This window comes from Carassius auratus, chromosome 39, assembly GCF_003368295.1.
Source record: "Carassius auratus strain Wakin chromosome 39, ASM336829v1, whole genome shotgun sequence".
NCBI classification, from domain to species: Eukaryota; Metazoa; Chordata; class Actinopteri; order Cypriniformes; family Cyprinidae; genus Carassius; species Carassius auratus.
The window spans coordinates 2,909,699-2,927,257 of record NC_039281.1 but is presented as its reverse complement, the minus strand read 5'-3'; the positions used below and the strand labels follow the sequence as shown (position 1 = coordinate 2,927,257).

The 17,559-nt window shown below is 35.2% G+C and overlaps 3 protein-coding genes across 6 annotated transcripts in view; 2 read left to right on the top strand and 1 right to left on the bottom strand.

Annotated features, from left to right (window-relative positions):
* The window catches only part of LOC113057678 (storkhead-box protein 2-like), a 58,348-nt gene extending 55,498 nt beyond the window's left edge, over nucleotides 1-2,850 (top strand). For all 3 annotated transcript variants that reach the window (XM_026225137.1, XM_026225138.1, XM_026225139.1), the window contains exon 4: nucleotides 1,498-2,850. In XM_026225137.1, coding sequence (XP_026080922.1) covers nucleotides 1,498-1,687 — 190 coding nt within the window. In that variant the 3' untranslated portion in view covers nucleotides 1,688-2,850. The remainder of the gene's footprint in view (nucleotides 1-1,497) is intronic.
* Nucleotides 2,851-4,574: 1,724 nt separating this feature from the next.
* On the bottom strand, nucleotides 4,575-12,469 carry LOC113057676 (cathepsin F). Its single transcript, XM_026225134.1, has 14 exons — nucleotides 12,082-12,469; nucleotides 11,175-11,294; nucleotides 10,801-10,882; nucleotides 10,567-10,625; nucleotides 9,485-9,557; nucleotides 9,061-9,174; nucleotides 8,755-8,903; nucleotides 8,548-8,644; nucleotides 7,994-8,074; nucleotides 7,789-7,908; nucleotides 6,823-6,887; nucleotides 6,488-6,578; nucleotides 6,333-6,391; nucleotides 4,575-5,586 (listed from the first exon to the last, which is right to left on the bottom strand). Exons 1-14 carry the CDS (start codon nucleotides 12,316-12,318, stop codon nucleotides 5,512-5,514), a joined length of 1,422 nt encoding a protein of 473 aa, XP_026080919.1. The 5' UTR covers nucleotides 12,319-12,469; the 3' UTR covers nucleotides 4,575-5,511.
* A 154-nt stretch (nucleotides 12,470-12,623) lies between these two features.
* LOC113057677 (tRNA 2'-phosphotransferase 1-like) lies at nucleotides 12,624-14,737 on the top strand. Of its 2 annotated transcripts, none has more exons than XM_026225135.1 (6): nucleotides 12,624-13,156; nucleotides 13,453-13,474; nucleotides 13,694-13,863; nucleotides 13,995-14,115; nucleotides 14,307-14,393; nucleotides 14,582-14,737. In XM_026225135.1, the coding sequence occupies exons 1-6, from the start codon at nucleotides 13,094-13,096 to the stop codon at nucleotides 14,602-14,604; spliced, it is 486 nt and encodes a 161-aa protein (XP_026080920.1). In that variant the 5' UTR covers nucleotides 12,624-13,093; the 3' UTR covers nucleotides 14,605-14,737. The 2 variants fall into 2 exon arrangements, with proteins under 2 accessions (XP_026080920.1, XP_026080921.1); XM_026225136.1 differs by having other exon boundaries at nucleotides 13,393-13,474.
* The last annotated feature ends 2,822 nt before the right edge of the window (nucleotides 14,738-17,559 follow it).

The window sequence follows — 17,559 nt, the reverse complement described above, 5'->3', positions numbered from 1 at the left end:
TACTCAGGTCACCCTGCAAGACAGAGCGGGTTAGGAATGCTTCACTATGGTGACGGCGACCCTGCTCAGTGCCAAAAGCCTGATGAGACATTTCAAACATTTGAGGAACAAAATGTGCCCCATGAATTTTTTTTGTGTGTTTTTTGTTTGTTTGTTTTCCCAAATTAAAGTATGTTGTTTTTCATACAGTGGTTCAGTTGCAGTTTTTACCCTGCGTGTGTGTGTGTGTGTGTGTTAGTTTTGTGCAATTCCTTTTGTGTTTTCATTCTCCCTTCTTGCACTTGCACTTTCTCCTCATAGAAAATGGAAATTAAAGATAAAATTGCCTGTTTTCTAAACAGCTGTATGTCAGACGTTTCCTAAATCCTTTTTCTTTTGTAATATATTATAAAAAAAGGGCACACCCAGAATCTTTTTTTTTTTTACATTTATATATATATATATATATATAATTTTTTTTATATATATAGTTTCTTGGGCCAGTAATAGTTTTTTTTGTTTGTTTATTTGTAAACCTATATCAATTTTTTTTAAATGGGTAATAAAATCTAATTCATTATTGCAATAACAAATAACTAAATATCCAGATATATGACATATAGAACATTTTAACATAATTAACTAGGCTGCGCCAATAGCCAACATGTCCCGATCCTGTCCCTCTCTCTCTCCCACTTCGCTTCCTGTCTACATACCATTCAATCATAATAAAAGCAAAAACAATGAAAATCTTTTCAGATGCTTTTTGATACGACAACCTGCATTCATACAACTCTCATGTAGTTTTTTACATCTTACACTGGACAGGTTTGGGCTTTTTGTGAGTAGAGTAGCATCTGTTGACACTGGGCTTTTAGAATCCACACATAAATCTGGGTATCATCACCCTAAACCTTTATAAATGTTCTGGTCCTTCAGGTTTGTATTCTTCATTTTGTCATAGTCTTAAATGTTAATTTTGCTCCTGTGCTGTCCTTTTTCTTCTCCGTTGTCCTTTATAAACTTTTCTTTTAGTTCCAGATTTGGGAAAAATTCTGAATTTTAAACTGAACAGGCCACATGCCACTGGATGTTGAACTGAAATGACAGGAAGATGAATTGAACACTGATGTCCTTTCATCCAATGCTGTATTGTGTTAAAACAGCACTACAAGAATAACTCAATGCATTGTTTTTCTGATAAATGTATGTTTGGCTTCATTAAAAAATTTATTCCATTTTAATTCTGCTTCTTTGTAATCAAATTTAAATTCAACGTCCTGTTTGCCAATTTGATTCAAATTCAAAAGATGATTTGGAAATTAAACTGCATACTCAGTTCTGTTCCTAATGGTGCATAACCCTGATCAGTGTTAATAACAAAACTGTGATTATTCTTAACCTTGACTAACTTGATCTTTGTTCATTTTTCAGCCTGTTACTAATGAATTTTCCGTTTCTGCTTTCTTCATAACACTTTCATTCTCTTTCCCTTTCTTTCCCTCTGTATTGCTTCAGCACACGGGAAAGCCTTGCTTCGAACACCTCGAGTAATGTGGAAAATAGCAGGCGCCAGAATATGGCTTTGAGTCCAGGACACATTGGCACCAAAAGACCCCCGCCACCCTACCAGCCCCCCAGCTTCCGTACCAATCGCGAGCCGCCCGCCAACCGCACGGAGAAACAGGCCTCCATCACCAGCGTGTAGTGATGGGGACCGTCGTTAAAGCCAACTTCACCAGGACTGTTACGATCTTACAGAGCTCGTGTGACGCCTGTTCCTGCTGTTTTCAAAACTAGATGTTTCAAAAAAACACTTCATCATGATTCACCGGAGGAATCTTTTACTTTTTTTTTAAATATTTGTAACAAATATTGCTGCAGACAAACAAGTCACTTCATTAGGACTAAATTTACGCAGATCTGCGATGTTTTGGGATAAAATCCTCGATCAGACTCATTTGTAGGTGTCCTTTATAGCTTCATGTATCCACTACGGGTCTTCACTGTCTTCTGATCCAAACTTGGCTGCGTTGCCTTTGCCTATTCATTCATCGCTGTGTCTTGTGTTTCATTCTGTACGCTCAGGTCCCTCTGAACTCTACTGACTTAAGTGTCTCACATTTGAAGGCCACAATAATCTCCCTGGAAATCTGAACAAGCTCATCTGTTTCTGCTGGAATCCTTTTACCACATCCTTGTGTGTTGTAATTTTCGCATTTTTCTGGGACGTTTATGTAGAATCTTAACAAAACTTACCACCATTATGGCATTATGTTTAAAAAAAAATACCAATTTAAAAATTACTGGTGCTTTCTCATTGAATGGACCGCTATTCTTTAAAAAAAAAAAGAAAAAAAAAAAGTTGGAACCCTTTTTTTTCTTCAGATTGATCAGGTGCTCAACTACTAGACAAAACAGAATACACACATTGCTACCTCCACTTTTTGTACAGTTGTAAAGGGAGACATGAGAGACGTCCACCCCACATTAGGCCCGCTGTATTAGACAAATCACTTTCAGCTTGCAAACTGTGAATGTACTGCTAGTGCTTTTCAATCACTGCTCCATCATCAAGCGTCAATAACCTACTGTTGTCATACTAATAGAGTCGAATCTCACTGTAACAGAGAGGAAACTTGTGTGGAGTTTGGAATCATATAGGACCCATATAGAGTGGATAATGGAACGCCATATCTCTGATATGTCCAGCCACGTTCAATTATTTATTGTCATTATGGTTATTATTATGATTACAAATAGTTATTTTTTATTTATTTATTTTTTTTTTCAGTTCTATAAGGACACAAATTCATTGTATGAATTAGAACAGTATTTCACTGATTCTTGAAATATGGGGCAAAACATTTAATTTTATTTTATAAATGTGTGGGTGTGTGTGTGTGTGTGTGTGTGTGTGTATGCTGTTATTTCCAACTTTTTGTTCATCAAAGAATCCTGAAAAAAGTCACATTTTCTATAATGCATTGTTTTTAACAGTGCGTAATGGCTTTTGAAATAAATTTAAATAAAAAAAATGTTTTTTTTAAATAGTAATAATATTTCACAATTTGGTATATAACATTGAGGTTTACATTTACATATACATAATCTGCCACATCCATCATAAATATTGCAATATAATCTTTACATAATTTCCTATTAGAATATTGAAGTCCTATTACTATTAGCAAGCTTTTAATAAAAACTAAGTGGCTACCACAATTAATACTTATATGGTTATGATATTGTTATTTTATTCATTCTTTTAAGTTGAATGCTAAATTTGTCAGTATTTATGAAAAATACTTGACGGTACTCTTGGCATTTTTTTATAAATATTGACAAATCTAGCAAACTCTGTCACATGACAGTACACATTTTGTATCTGACAGTGTTGTCCTGTCCTATATAAGTGATTTATGAATAGCAACCATGACAGAAAAGGTGCAAGTTTATACAAAATAATTATTTGATGCATAAACTTTTGTTCTTTGCTGTTTTGCCCCATTATTTAAGTATCAATCAAGTTTTTGAATAAGTTATTAAATTATAAGTCTGAAAGAATAGCTATTTCTTTTGTAAAACAATGTTCACTGCTCTGTTTAGTGAACATCTGTCATATTCATCTGAGTACGAGTCCCCTCGTGAGTTCTAGAGGACTGTAAAATGTCACGCTTTCCAATAAATGGATAAACTGCAGTCAGGACTACCTTGTTATACCATTTTTGCACTAATGCCTGTTCTCTGGTGACTGTAATAAGAAAAAGAAGAAAAAAAATCATCCGAATGGATGTTCTGTTTATAATGAACATATTTCATATGAAATACTGATAGTCCATGAAATGTCTTCCCTAAACATGAAGGATTTCTTATGGTTCTCAATAACATTGTTCCTTATTGTGACATTATGTCATTCTGTAAGAGATGGCCTATCTGTCAAGCTGAGTATAAAACCTACCAGGGGGATTTTTGGTAGAGTCTATGATATTTAAAAAAAGAAATTCCCCGTTTGTGTAGTTGTGCTGTTTAATGTTTTAGTGTACTTAATCCCTTCCTTGGGGATTGTGTAACTTTTTAAGACAATAAAATAACATGACATGTTTAATTTAACTGTGTGATCTCTGTTAAGGTCGGATTTCACGGTAAGTTTGAAGAGTAATATCCACATTGAGGTAAACTACAGTGAAGAACCACTAGTGGGCGCGCCACAAACTCTTCAAAGCATTGACCTCGAATGAAAAGCGTTTTACTTTTCATTAAGACATTATTTAGCAGTAAACAAACGTTTAATAATTTTACATACTATATCATTTTCTTTTCAATGATTTTTGCTTAATTTCTTTTTAATCTAAAATACCAAGACCACCCAAGCATGACAAATGAATTTCTACTTTTAACATTGGCACAACCAGTGTCAAAACAATTCAGAAACCTCAGAGGTTAACTGTAGCTTCATTTACTGTTGTGGTTGCAATCTTCCTGGGTTTCATGCAGTTTAAAGTGTTTAAAATTGAGACTTGGGAATTATTCTCATTATTGAACTTGCAAAAACGTGACTGTTATTACAGCATAAAGTACAACTAAGACGTTTAGAAGTTTATTCAGCAATACAGCTTTATTATGCATTAGGGATCTGAACAGTAGCAGCACAGCAACTGAGAATTTCATCTTTTCTACCACAACACAGAACTCAAACACATCTTCCACTGTGTATTTGGAAGAAGGGTCAGCAAATGTTTCCCATGCAGCAAAATATGCTCAAAATGAGGAAGATGTGCGGGTAAAAAGAGCCACACTAACGTTAATGGAATGATCACAATATACTGTGGAAATTTTCATAGTGTGCAAAATCTAGTTTCCAAGACCATCAGCTCAAAATGTAGTAAACAATGCACTTGGAAAAGAAACAAAGAAAAAATACAGTGTTAAAAATTGATCGCTTCTAAACAGGGTTAAAAGCAAATATGACATAGGCTCAATTCATTTTAGAATCAAATTAATAATTAGATAATAAAACACAGAAGAACAAATCAATTAGAGTAAAACACATAGTAATTAACTAAATCACCCGATTTAAAATCACAATAACACATATGTAATATTTGTATCAGTACCATGGTAAACTGTGCCGTTATCTTGTATTTATTTGCTATATATTATAAGCTGCTGTGCCTGTAACATCAGGTGGATCTGAAGTAGTGACATCGAATTCAGCTCTTCTGAACAGAACAGATCTTTAGCATATATGTAACAGAAAAGGACTGATATCTAAAGTACATGACCTCAAGAGAAATACTTCACATTCCTGAACTACAGAGAATTATGTGCTTATATAGATGAAATATGTGCAGGGTGTGTGTATACACTATTGTGTTCACAGATCACATGATGACTGAAACAGAGTGAACTCTGTACACAATCATCACATGTTCATGACTGGGCTGTTTTCAACTGTTTTGTATCCGTGCTTCCTTTCTCTCGGTGTGTGTGTGTGTGTGTGTGTGTGTGTGTGTGTGGGTGTTTGTGTGTCTAATTCACAATTGCAGATGAGCACATCTTGTTGATTCCACACAGTCTGGATCCTCTGTACAGGTAATAGTAACCCTATATGAGAAGTACAGAAAAAAAAGAGAGAAAAAAAACATTTCTATGATAAGCAGAGATAAGATACCTCAGTCTACAAACAAAGTTATGAACAGGACTGTATATACATTTTAAAGAATATTTCTGTGCTGACTGAAAATCTATATCAATACATAAATATATACATATAAGTTATGTTATATATTAATAACACATCTTTAATAATAAAACTTAATTTTTATAGAACTTTTCATAAATGCAGCTTAAAGTGTTCATAAGGTAAAATATAAAGAAAAATTTAAATACAATATTTCAAACACTCTCAATATTGATATCAATCAAACTGATGTTAAAACATCAGTAATGTTTTTCTACCAAGTCTACAAAGGCCATGTATGCTGGATTTTAGCATATAGTAATGATTGCTGCCATTTTCTACATAAAAGTGATGTGGTGAAGTATGGTGTCCCATATTCTTAATCTGTCCACTGCATTTAACCCATCCAAGCACACACGCGCACACACACACACGGTGAGCACACACCCGGAGCAGTGGGCAGTCATTTTTGCTGCGGTGCCCAGGGAGCAGTTGGGGTTTAGGTACCTTGCTCAAGAGTCTCACCTCAATTGTGGTATTGAGGGAAAAAAGTGCTGGTCATTCACTCCTAACCACCTACAACTCCTGCCGGCAACTGAGAACTTCTGGGTTACAAGTCTGACTCTCGCAGAGAATACTGTATTTGCATTGTTGAGGTGATTTTTCATACCTGCTCTCCATAGTCCTCTCCCCAGCTGTTCTTGATGGCCCAGAATGGAGTGCCATTACCTGCACACAAAAGCAGAATAATATACTCAACATCTCTACACAACTCTGTTGACTGATTCTATATAGCTGTAAAAGTATTCTGAAACTATAACTCACGCTGTCCGAACCCCACAAGCAGCACAGCATGATCAATCATCCAGGGGTTGCAGAAGATCTTTAGAGGATGAGACACTCCCTTTCTGTAGAACTAAAGACAGCAAAGAATAATGTTTAAAAAAGGCAACTTCAGGTAACCAAGTAAAGACAGTATTTTTGTTTTTGTAGTACCAGACATACATGCTGCTACTCCCTAATTGATTTAATTAAAAAATGATCATCGATTTCAAAAATTTAATTTTGCCCACAGCGTTATAGGGCAATATATTTACATATTTATGCAAGCTAATGGTATATTTTTCCAGTGAAGCAGCTCCATGGTGTATTTGTGTTACCTGCATGGCGAAAGCATTGAGGGCAGCAGACACCGGACCGTTCTCAGCAAGCCAAGCAGCAATCTCTACGAGGCAATAACAATCAATTTTATTTTATGTTATTTATTCACTTATGTTTTATCAACAACGATGCATCAAATTGATCAAAAGTAAAAAAAAACATTATTACTGTTTTACTGTTTTACTGTAATTTTTTATCAAACACTGTAAATGCAGCCTTGGTGAGTAACACAAAAAATCATACTAACCCCAAAACTTTTGAACACAGGTGTATTTGAGTATTTGAGTCCTTAGCCATCTTCAATAATCAGCTTAAAACCCATCTCTCTAACTTTAGCACTAACTATTCTAATTCTATTCTAAAAAAAAAAAAAATCTAACTACCTTTGTAATCTTTTTATATTCTATTTTCTTTTCATTTATTATGCCATTATGTGGGTGTATGTATGTGACCATATATATATATATATATATATATATATATATATATATATATATATATGACCTCTAACACTAGCTTGCTCTATTCTTTTTCTATTCTATCGGTTTTCTTTTTATTTATTATATTATTTAAAAGCCCTTGCTACGTTTACTGTGTTAAGCTAACTGAGACTTGTTACAGCACTCATATATCATTGCTCTTTTTGTTGTTTTTGATTACTTCCACTGTCCTCATTTGCAAGCCGCTTTGGATAACAGCGTCTGCTAAATGAATAAATGTAAATGTTTCTATTTAAAACACTGGGTGTTCTGTAATTATAAGTGGTATATTAACATTTCAGTAAGATTAGCTTATAGCTCATATTTCTCTTCAAATGTTCTGATATAAATATTTGATACTTTTAATTTCCTGCTTTAAATTGATCTAGTGCTGGTATTTCCATCATCAGTGTTGTTTTATGGAGTTTTTAATTTCATTGCGTTTATTGACACATCTCTAGTTCCTCATCTCTCTCTCTCTCTCACCGTTTTCATTGTCAGGCAGCTCAACAGAGCTGTTAATGTAAGCGGCCACCTTCTCTGAAGAGAAACCACAGCTCTGCTTGTGTCCTGTGTAGCTGTAGTCTGTTTCTGTCTCAAGACCTCCTGTATAGGTGAAAGAAAGAAGCACATTTATATTGAACACGTTTACTTTGATTGAAATGGCCTTCTAGGGAATGTTATTTCTTACCAAGCTTCTCGATGGCTTCGAAAGCGTTAGACATCAGTCCACCTCCACATGCTTGGTCCAGTTTATCACAGTCCACTAGTTCTGTTAAGAGGGGAGCAAACAAATTCATTTTCACTGACAACGTTAATGCAATAATACCTGTTTTATCTCATGTCATTAAAGGTGTTTGCTAAGGCAAAGCATTCATCAGGCACAACTAAGGTCGGTAAGATTTTTTTTAATTACTTGAAATAAGTATCTTATGCTCACCGAGGCTGCATTTGACACAGTAAAACTAATTGTAAAATGTATTTCTGTGATGAAAAGCTGAATTTTGAGCATCATTACTCCAGTTTCAGTTTCACATGATCCTTCAGAGTTGATGCTCATAGTTATCAGTGTTGAAAAGGATCAAGATTCTATGGTGAATAGAAAGTTCAAAATAATAGCATTTATTTGAAACAGAAATATTTTTTGTCATTACAAATATCTTTACTGTCACTTAAAGTATTAATTTATTTTATAAAAATCTTGCTGACCCCAAACTTTTGAATGGTAGTGTAGTTTATATTAACCTTGCTCAGAGAGGGAAAGAAGTTGTCCGGTTTTCTTGAACCACTGTCCCTCAATGTTTCCAGTCACAGAGAATGCCCAACAGGAGCCACACATGCCCTGCAACAGACAGTCAGTTAAACTGTTCGTTTAAAGTGAAATTCAGCAGACATACCCAGATTGATATTTCACCGATTCACTCTTTATTAAGTTAATCAGTGCCGTGATACCTGATTCTTCACAGGACTGACCGCCCCGTGCTCCCTCCAGTCCCAGCTGTCAGGAGCAGCCTTACTAGCCGGAGTCGCTGGCGTCATCTCCTTCTTCAGGCTCCACTGACTCAGCATTGGGTTCAGGTACATCATTCTGAACTCATCCTCTAAAAACATACAGGATGGGATTAGCTGCATCAGATTTAGTAATACTATTTTTGGCCCGAGTTGTTAATTTTGACCACCGAGTCATCACTAATTGACAATTTTTGCACATTTCACTAACGGAGTAATCAACAATAATCAACAAATCCATAAGCATACCTGTGAGGTCACTGAACTTGGTGACGCCGTACTCAGCCGACCCCTGTTCCAGAGATTGCAGTGTTTGTGCCGTTTTCATATTCTCCTGGAAAATGCGCAAACGCTTTTCTGCCTCTGTGGAGTTTAATGGATCAGTGCTTAAAGAAGGGATTTTTTTATTGTGTATGTGCATTACAAATAGCTATTAACTGACATACTAATATAGAAAACTAATATGGTAACAGTTTACGTTATATTTTGCATGTGAAAGGTAATATATATTTATATATTTGTATACTTATACATTTGAACCAGATAACAACAAATTAAATCACTTCTTTGTTAAAATGACTTCCTAAGTACCTGAGAAATCACACTGTAAAATGTACAACAATGTAAAGATGTAACAAATTCATAGTAATGTTAAGTTTGTTCCGTGTTTTACCTTCTTGAGAGCTGTATGTTCGATTGTATGTGATCATAAAGTTTTGAAACTGGGTCAAAAGCTCCACAGTTTCCTGAAAACAGCAAAAAAAGTGCATCATGAAAAGCTCATAAATATTTAACCCTGTAGACCCGACATGAAAAATCAAATCTGAAATGAAAAGTTTATTGAACCTTTAGACAAAATATGAAACAGATCCTTAAAAAGTTTGCATATGTGTTTTTGTTGGGTATCATATGTGAACGGGGTATGTTTGTAGCAATAGCCAAAGATACATAGTATGGGTCAAAATTATTGATTTTTCTTTTTTGCCAAAAATCATTAGGAATATTAAGTAAAGAGCATGTTCCATGAAAATATTTGTAAAGGTACTACTTTAAATATATCAAAATTAAATTTTTGATTAGTAATATGCAATGCTAAGGACTTCATTTGGACAACTTCAAAGGCGATTTTCTCATTATTTTAATTTTTTTGCACCCTCAGATTCCAGATTTTCAAATAGTTGTATCTCGGCCAAATATTGCGCTATCATAACAAACCATACATCAATCAATATTTATTCAGCTTTCAGATTATGTATAAATCTCAATTATGAGATCTTATGACAGATTTTGTGGTCCAGGGTCACATATTTGATACATCAGGCTTTTATATGGCTCATATAGTATAATAACAAGCTCATACTTGAGGAGGAAAAAAATATTTCTCAAAAGCCAGTATCATATTTGATACTCATATTTTAACATGCTTTTTCTAAAGTGATGTATGGACAATCAAGTAAATCTAGTTTCTTTAGTTCAGTAAAAGTTCATGTAATACTGCTAACAATAAAAAAGTTATTTTTATAACTTTATAAAAAAATAGTAAAGATTTCACAGCAAAAAGACACATTACCCATGACCTGAAAAATTAACATTTTTAGAATTATAATAAAAGGACTTGTAAGTTTAAACTATTAGCAAGATGACAGATAGCATAAAGTAGATTGTGTACATTAGGTTTTTAGCAAGGTTGTGATTCAGTTGGCTTTATAGGGTTAATTGCGAATATTTCCGTGTACACTGCATACGTATACATACCTTCATAGGTTTGCCATGGGTTAGGGGTACAGCTGCAACCTTTCTGAGCTCCTTGGAAACTAAGGCAGAACAATATCAGTGTAACTACATACGCATGTTGGGTAGAAAACAATTAAAAGTGGATGCTAAAACATCATGACGAGTATGCATGTCTCCACAGCAGTATAGCATGTGTTCTAGATGATTCTGACTACACAAAGCTGACAGATGTGCCATCTGTCCCAGGCTACTGACCCGCAGGCTGGCATTTCTGTTTAAGTAGGGTGGATTTATTTTCCCAGGGAATGTCCCAAACCTCAAACAAACAAACCTCCGTCTGTGGAGAGACAGAGAATGGGACTGATCAGGAGAAGGAGAATGTGCATTATAAATTTACAAGAACAGCATTTATTTAAATGAGCAAAAAGCATGCATACTGGATTAGTGCTACTGAATGGAATCATTTTGAACAGGAAATAAAAATTGCAAACATGCGAATAATGGATTAAATGTGTTGTGTAAAATGTGTTGTGTGCTGTGCATTGACTGTTAAAGAATTATCTGAATTTGCCATTACAAGACACTTAGTAGTGATGTTTTATATGGTTTAAGGATTAGTATTTGCTTACCTTCTGTTTGAGAGGCTCTGGGAAAAAGTCACAGGTGTCCTCAGCGCTCAGCTTTAGGGATTTCTTACACTGTGTGTTTCCAATCTCAACCATAATACTGTACCGAACTTCTTTTACCAGCTGTGGAAGACACGGAACAGAAATTAAACACTCCAATGTGTTTTGTATTTTTAATTGTTGCATAATATTAAGAGTCTGTAAAGAATCTTAATTAATTTGTTACATGTCTCAATAAAGACTGACATTTTTAATAGATGAAAATTACTTTCTAATAATTAATATAACTAAATACACTAATTTGTTATATCAGTATTTATACAAAAGTATGCTTTTTAACGCACTTTAAAAAGATTGACAATCTTGCTGCTCCCTGTATTCTTCCATCTGTGTAACATTTTTGAAGTTAAAGCTTTAAAAATATCCCATCTTATAGAAAAAAAAATCTGAAATGAATATTTTCTTCTGTTTTTTATTATTATTATTAAAGTATTGTTTCCCTCACTTGTTCGTGTTTGATTGCCTAATGTTTATATGTATATTTGTGATATTACAAAAAAAAAGAAAAAGAAAAGAACATTAAAACATTCCTATATACTCAGAAATAAGCAGCTTTCCTCTGAACTACTGTAATGAAAATATGCGCAAAATGTACGCAGAGTGGTGCCGCTTAAATCAGCTCAGTACTGTTTTGTATTTTAGGCTTCTACGCACGCCCTGCGCTTGTTTGTCTAGTCACATGAATGCGGTAAAAATAACTCCTTATAATAAACTTATTATACAATATTACAATCGCGTACATTAATAAGTCACAAAAAGAAGTAAACAATAATATGTTTTTTTGTACCCGTTAATAACATAGATATTAGTCATTTTAAATGGATTATTTATAAATTTAACGTTAAATTACCTGTTTACTGGCCGAAAGGATTTTGCTAACACGGCGTATGTGCATTGCATTGGAGCCCATATTATATCGTTCCTCTGCAAATTTGACTGCTTTCATAACCCCCGGGTCTGACTCCGTCAGATGGACCGGGGATCCCGGAGCTCCGATAACCGGGCGATCCGTGCCATCTTCTAAACCCAGAACCAGCCCTACCACAACACAGCAGGAGATGACGAGGTAGCCTCGGTTAAAGTACATGTTGACGAGCTCTTGTAACAGAAGGAAGCGCCGTAAGATCAGGACAGGTGTTTGTTTTTACGGCCGACCGTCGGCTTGGTGTGTCGAGATCGTAAGCTCGCAGTGTTTTTGTCGCTCTAAACGTAAGACGCCCCGCACAAAGATGGACGACTGATAGACGCAGTGATTCCCCGCACAAAGATGGACGACTGATGCCCCTCCGTGTGAGGGTGGGGCATATTTTGGTTTTAATAATAATAATTTGCTTATCATTCTCAACATGTATTGATTAAAAAAGAAAACTTTTGTTTCCTTTTAAGTTGTTGGGTGGCAACGAAAGATAAAAAAAATAAAGATTTTAATGTATTGATGTTTTATTAATGATTCATCGCTAGTTTACACCTGTTTTATGCAGTCCGTTATGGTTTATGGTTTACACCTAAAAATAAAATAAAAGGAAAATCATGAATCAGTGCATTTACCAGCGCTAGATGGTGTGATGTCTATGGTGTAAAGTGTTTTAGAAATTATAAAATGAAGTCTTTACTGCGCCCTACTGGCCGCTGGACGCCAAAGCCTCTCTCAGGGGTTTTTCTCTTCCGGTTGACTCGGTTATTTCAGCAACGAAAGCGTTTGGAAAGAGTTTCAATGTACAGTATTCGTATAGATGAATAACCCAAGTTAAATGGTTTTTAATAGTTTAAAGATGTAGATGTAAAGAATTACACAAATCAAATATATCTGCATAAACCTGATAGCTGTGTTGGTGAATGATACAATCAGAAGTGTGTCACAAATGGACTGTCAACCTCGAGGGAGAGGAAGAGGAAGAGGAGGGCGAGCAAACCGAAATGAAGAGGTGGATTTATTACTTTTATACAAACATTAACTATGGTCTATAACAGTTTTAATAATTATTTAATATTGATGTTGTTATTTAACAAGTGTAATTTTTTTCATTGTCGTTGTTGTTTTATTTTGATATTGTGCACAGCTATGAGTTTTTTATTTATATATATATATATATATATATATATATATATATATATATATATATATATATACACACACACACACACACATTTTGTCTTTCAGAGCAGAGATGTGCGTCTGTCTAAATCTCTGTCTTTTGCATAACGCCACGGTGCCAATAAGATGGGTCTGCAGATGAACTCGGGTGAGAGATGATGTAGGATTGATGATGATGATTGTACACACACATGGGAACATGCACCCTGTCTGCTTACAAATTTGTTATGTAGGTATTTTGTGTGAGCGGAGGATGATTACTGTTGTTGTTTGACAAGAAAACATGATTCATTCAGAAGTCAAAATTCCTTGGATTTAGTTTTATCATCCCTGTTGTCCATTTGTAATTATGTGGCCTTGTCCACAGATGGCTTTGTATTTGTGGACGAACTTCTCACTCATAAGCAGTTCCACTCGTTTTCACTGGAGGATGTGGAGCGAGTGGTGGCCACCAACGACAAACAGCGATTCAAGCTTTGCCACCACCCTGAGGATGGTCGTCTTCAGATACGAGCCAATCAGGGACACTCAGTGCAGGTCAGTTTGGTTCAGAGGTCATGCAACGTCTACCATCTTAATTTTAGAAATAGGTTTTACAAAATTTGAGATGTTCACTGAAGCAATTGCTTGACAAGTCTGCATAAGCTGATAGATGTTATCTGTTCTAGGTTACAGATCTGGAGTTGAGAGCAGTAGCACTTGATGATCCAGACTATCCAAGAGAAGCTGTTCATGGCTCATACATGAAACACTGGCCCTCTTTACGCAGTCATGGCAGAGTCATCAGTGGTGAGTAACATGCAGATTAAATTCATTTCTCTGTCATGAGAGTTATAAATAAATAAATATTTTTATCTAATTGGTACAATTATGATAGCAGAAAGCAGTCCAAACCAAGACTATGTATACAGAAAATGCATTTTAAATGTAATTTTCGTGTACAGATTATTCAATTATGCAAATGGCCTTTTTTTGGTCAGAGAATGGCGTACTCTTGACCCCTGGAGATGCTGCTGGGATGTTACTGCCATGCTATTTCTCTCGAGCACAAAGACTAAAACCCTCACGTGAGTCACTTTTCACAGCTGGCTCATCAATTTTACTGAACTAATGAAGACCGTTCAGAAAGATTCATTTCTGTATGACTGTAATATAAATACATGCATTTGATATTCTACAGTGCAGATTGTTGATAATTAGATTTTAAGAAATCATAAAGGATATTGTTTTTGTTGTTGTTGTTTTCTTCTTTCAGCTTGTGAACTTGAACTACATTAGCTGTTGAAGAGGATCTCCTTCTGAACTTAAAACAAAAAACTGGAGATGTACATTGGACTTTCGAATGCATTAAAGTGGAAGATCTGTTTCTAAGAATTAATATCTTCTAAATAAAAAGAAACACATTTTTTAATTACACGATTAAAGGCCATATTATTTGTTAACAGGGTTGATTATTTTCTGACACCAAAAGATAGAAATGTAAATAATTAAGATTATATACACCCACGGATGACGTTGGGAAGGATTTTTATGGGAAGACAAGGATTGGTCGTCTTTTTTTGTGCCTTTGACCTCATATAAAACTACTGTGCAGTTGGACATATGTGAGCTTATCTGCTTTATTAGCTTGAGTCATGATGTTATCCAGGAAATTACCAAGGGAATAGTGGCAGTGCAGTATTAGAATCTATGCACTGAAATGCACTTTTTACTATGCAATTATTTTTTCAGGTAGACAGTGTTTTAACTCCAAACAAGGACAAAATCTGAATTTCCTGCACTACATACAAGTGCATCTCAATAAATTAGAATGTCGTGGAAAAGTTCATTTCAGTAATTCAACTCAAATTGTGAAACTCGTCTATTAAATAAATTCAATGCACACAGACTGAATTAGTTTAAGTCTTTGATTCTTTTAATTATGATGATTTTGGCTCACATTTAAAATACCCTGAGTACATTGAATTTATTTAATACACAAGTTTCATAGTTTGAGTTGAAATACAGAAATAAATGAAACTTCCACTACATTATAATTTATTGAGGTGCACCTGTATATTATGGAGTCAGTGGCACATCTAAAAAGTTACGTAGTGTTTTGTATACAAATTGTCGTGACCTCCTAAGCCTGTTTTATTTGTGGGGCAGTTTCTACCCACTGCATATAAAATAGAATAGCTAAATACACTGAGCTCAAGATAGTAATCTGTCATGTGTCTGCAGGGGGATTTTTGCAAGCATATTTATGTACAGTGTGCTGGAGACACATAACATGCAAAGGTGTGTTTTTTTGTTAGTTTTTTTGGCTGGGTTCTTTGAATTAATTCTGTTTGTGTTCTGTAAAAGCATTCCACTATTCTGTCAGGCACTAAATGTCAGATGGCACCATGAGAGTGCATTTTCTAGCTTTAATTCATGGTCATTCAAAATTCTGTTTTGACTGTCCATTGGCTGATCAAAGACCTGTTCTTGGTATTGTCAAGCTGCTGTGCTTTTGGATTTCTGTCAGTAGTGTGGTGTGAACAATAAATCCCTGCATAGTATAAGTGCTTGGCATTCTTTCCCTATAAGATGATGGACTTGATTGTAACCACATGGAACAAATATACTTTGATGCACTGAACAAAGGACAGTCAAATATTGAAAGAAGATTACTAATGTCAAGAATTCAAGTTGTGAATAGGTGAAATAAATTGTTTTATGCATTTTTTTTTTTACTAAATTTAAATCATTTTAAATTGCCAGCATTTTCAAGCTCAAAGCAAAGAATCACTTTCCCATACTTAAGTTGCAGCTCTTTAGGATAAATTACTTATGCTGTTGTCCTCATTTACAGTCTCTTTAGGTGTAAGGCAGAGTTTACAAGAGCTGCATGTTGCAATCTAATACTTAAGATACACATCAAAGTACACATCAATTGGTGTGTACTTTGTAAAACTCATTTTGTGTCCTCTGTCGTCTCTAGGCTTCCCAAAGCAAAGTTTCCCCTGATAGAAGGTCTAAAATTAGTGAGCCGCTATGACTGTCTTGGCCTAGTATGTCAGATTCCATCCACAGACTCTATCTATCCTATCACAGCACCTGATTCTAGTTGTAACACCCTATTAAGCTTGGCCGAGAAATGCACCGATGTCCAAGCATGATTAAAAAAGCTTCAGGTCAGGTTCATCCTGTACTTTTTTTGTGCATGCTTGTGTCTCTTTTTTTAAAAAGTGGTGTCAATTAAAGTTTGAAATAGCTGGGCACTGTGCTCAGACAGGCCCAACGGTACAGGAGGCGCAGCATGTTTGGACTAAGCTTGAGGGGCTGGACATTTCTGTGCACTGAGTGGCCTGTTTCGATGAATGGTCAGTTTGGCACTCGGAAACCTGTAACCCCAGTTGGAGCCTCATTCACAGCTCATGGTATACGGTATAACTGTCCCCTGTGAATTCTCTCTGAAGGGGCTGTTTCATTCAAACTGGCCATATGGAAAACAGCAGAAAAAGGCAAGTATCATGTCTGATCATCTTTTGTGAACTTTGTATCTGCTTGTATGTTATGACATTTTTTTCTACACCAGAAAAGTTACTGTATATATTTTTGCATCAGTAGTTTTGTATTGAGTTATGTCTTTCAGTGGTCATAAGAGAAGTCCTCGAATCTTTTAAATAATACTGTTTACTATTATTAAGTACAGTTTTGTATTAGCACAATGTATTTTGTTTGGAAAATATAGTTACTTTGTTTAAAGTAACTATATTTTCTAATAGACTGTCACTTTTAGAATCTTTGTATAAATCTAAAAGAAAACATTTTCTATAGACTTCTTAAGATTTGTCATGAGAATGATTTAATTCTAACATTAAGTTTTTATGATGGTTTCTTTTGAGTTTAGGGATTTATAAAAAAAGGCTCAAGTGCGACAACCATATTTCTGTGGTATCTGAAGTGAAAAAATGGAACACTGGGTGCTAGAAGGAGACAGCTACTCATTTCTTCGTAGTGCTCCACACGCGTTCAACCTGCAGAATCGTGAAGGGCCAAATCGTGTGGAGATCTTTGACATCACTTCAATCCCCAGCCATCGTAATGCCATATCTAAAACAACATGCCTGTGTGACATTTTTGGGGATGACTGCGAGTCTTCGTTACTTTCCAGTATCCCAGCCTCTGCAGCATTTATCAGGAGGGAAGTGGATCAGTCTTTTCCAGCGGATGATTCCAATGACTCTTCAGGATCCTATCACACTG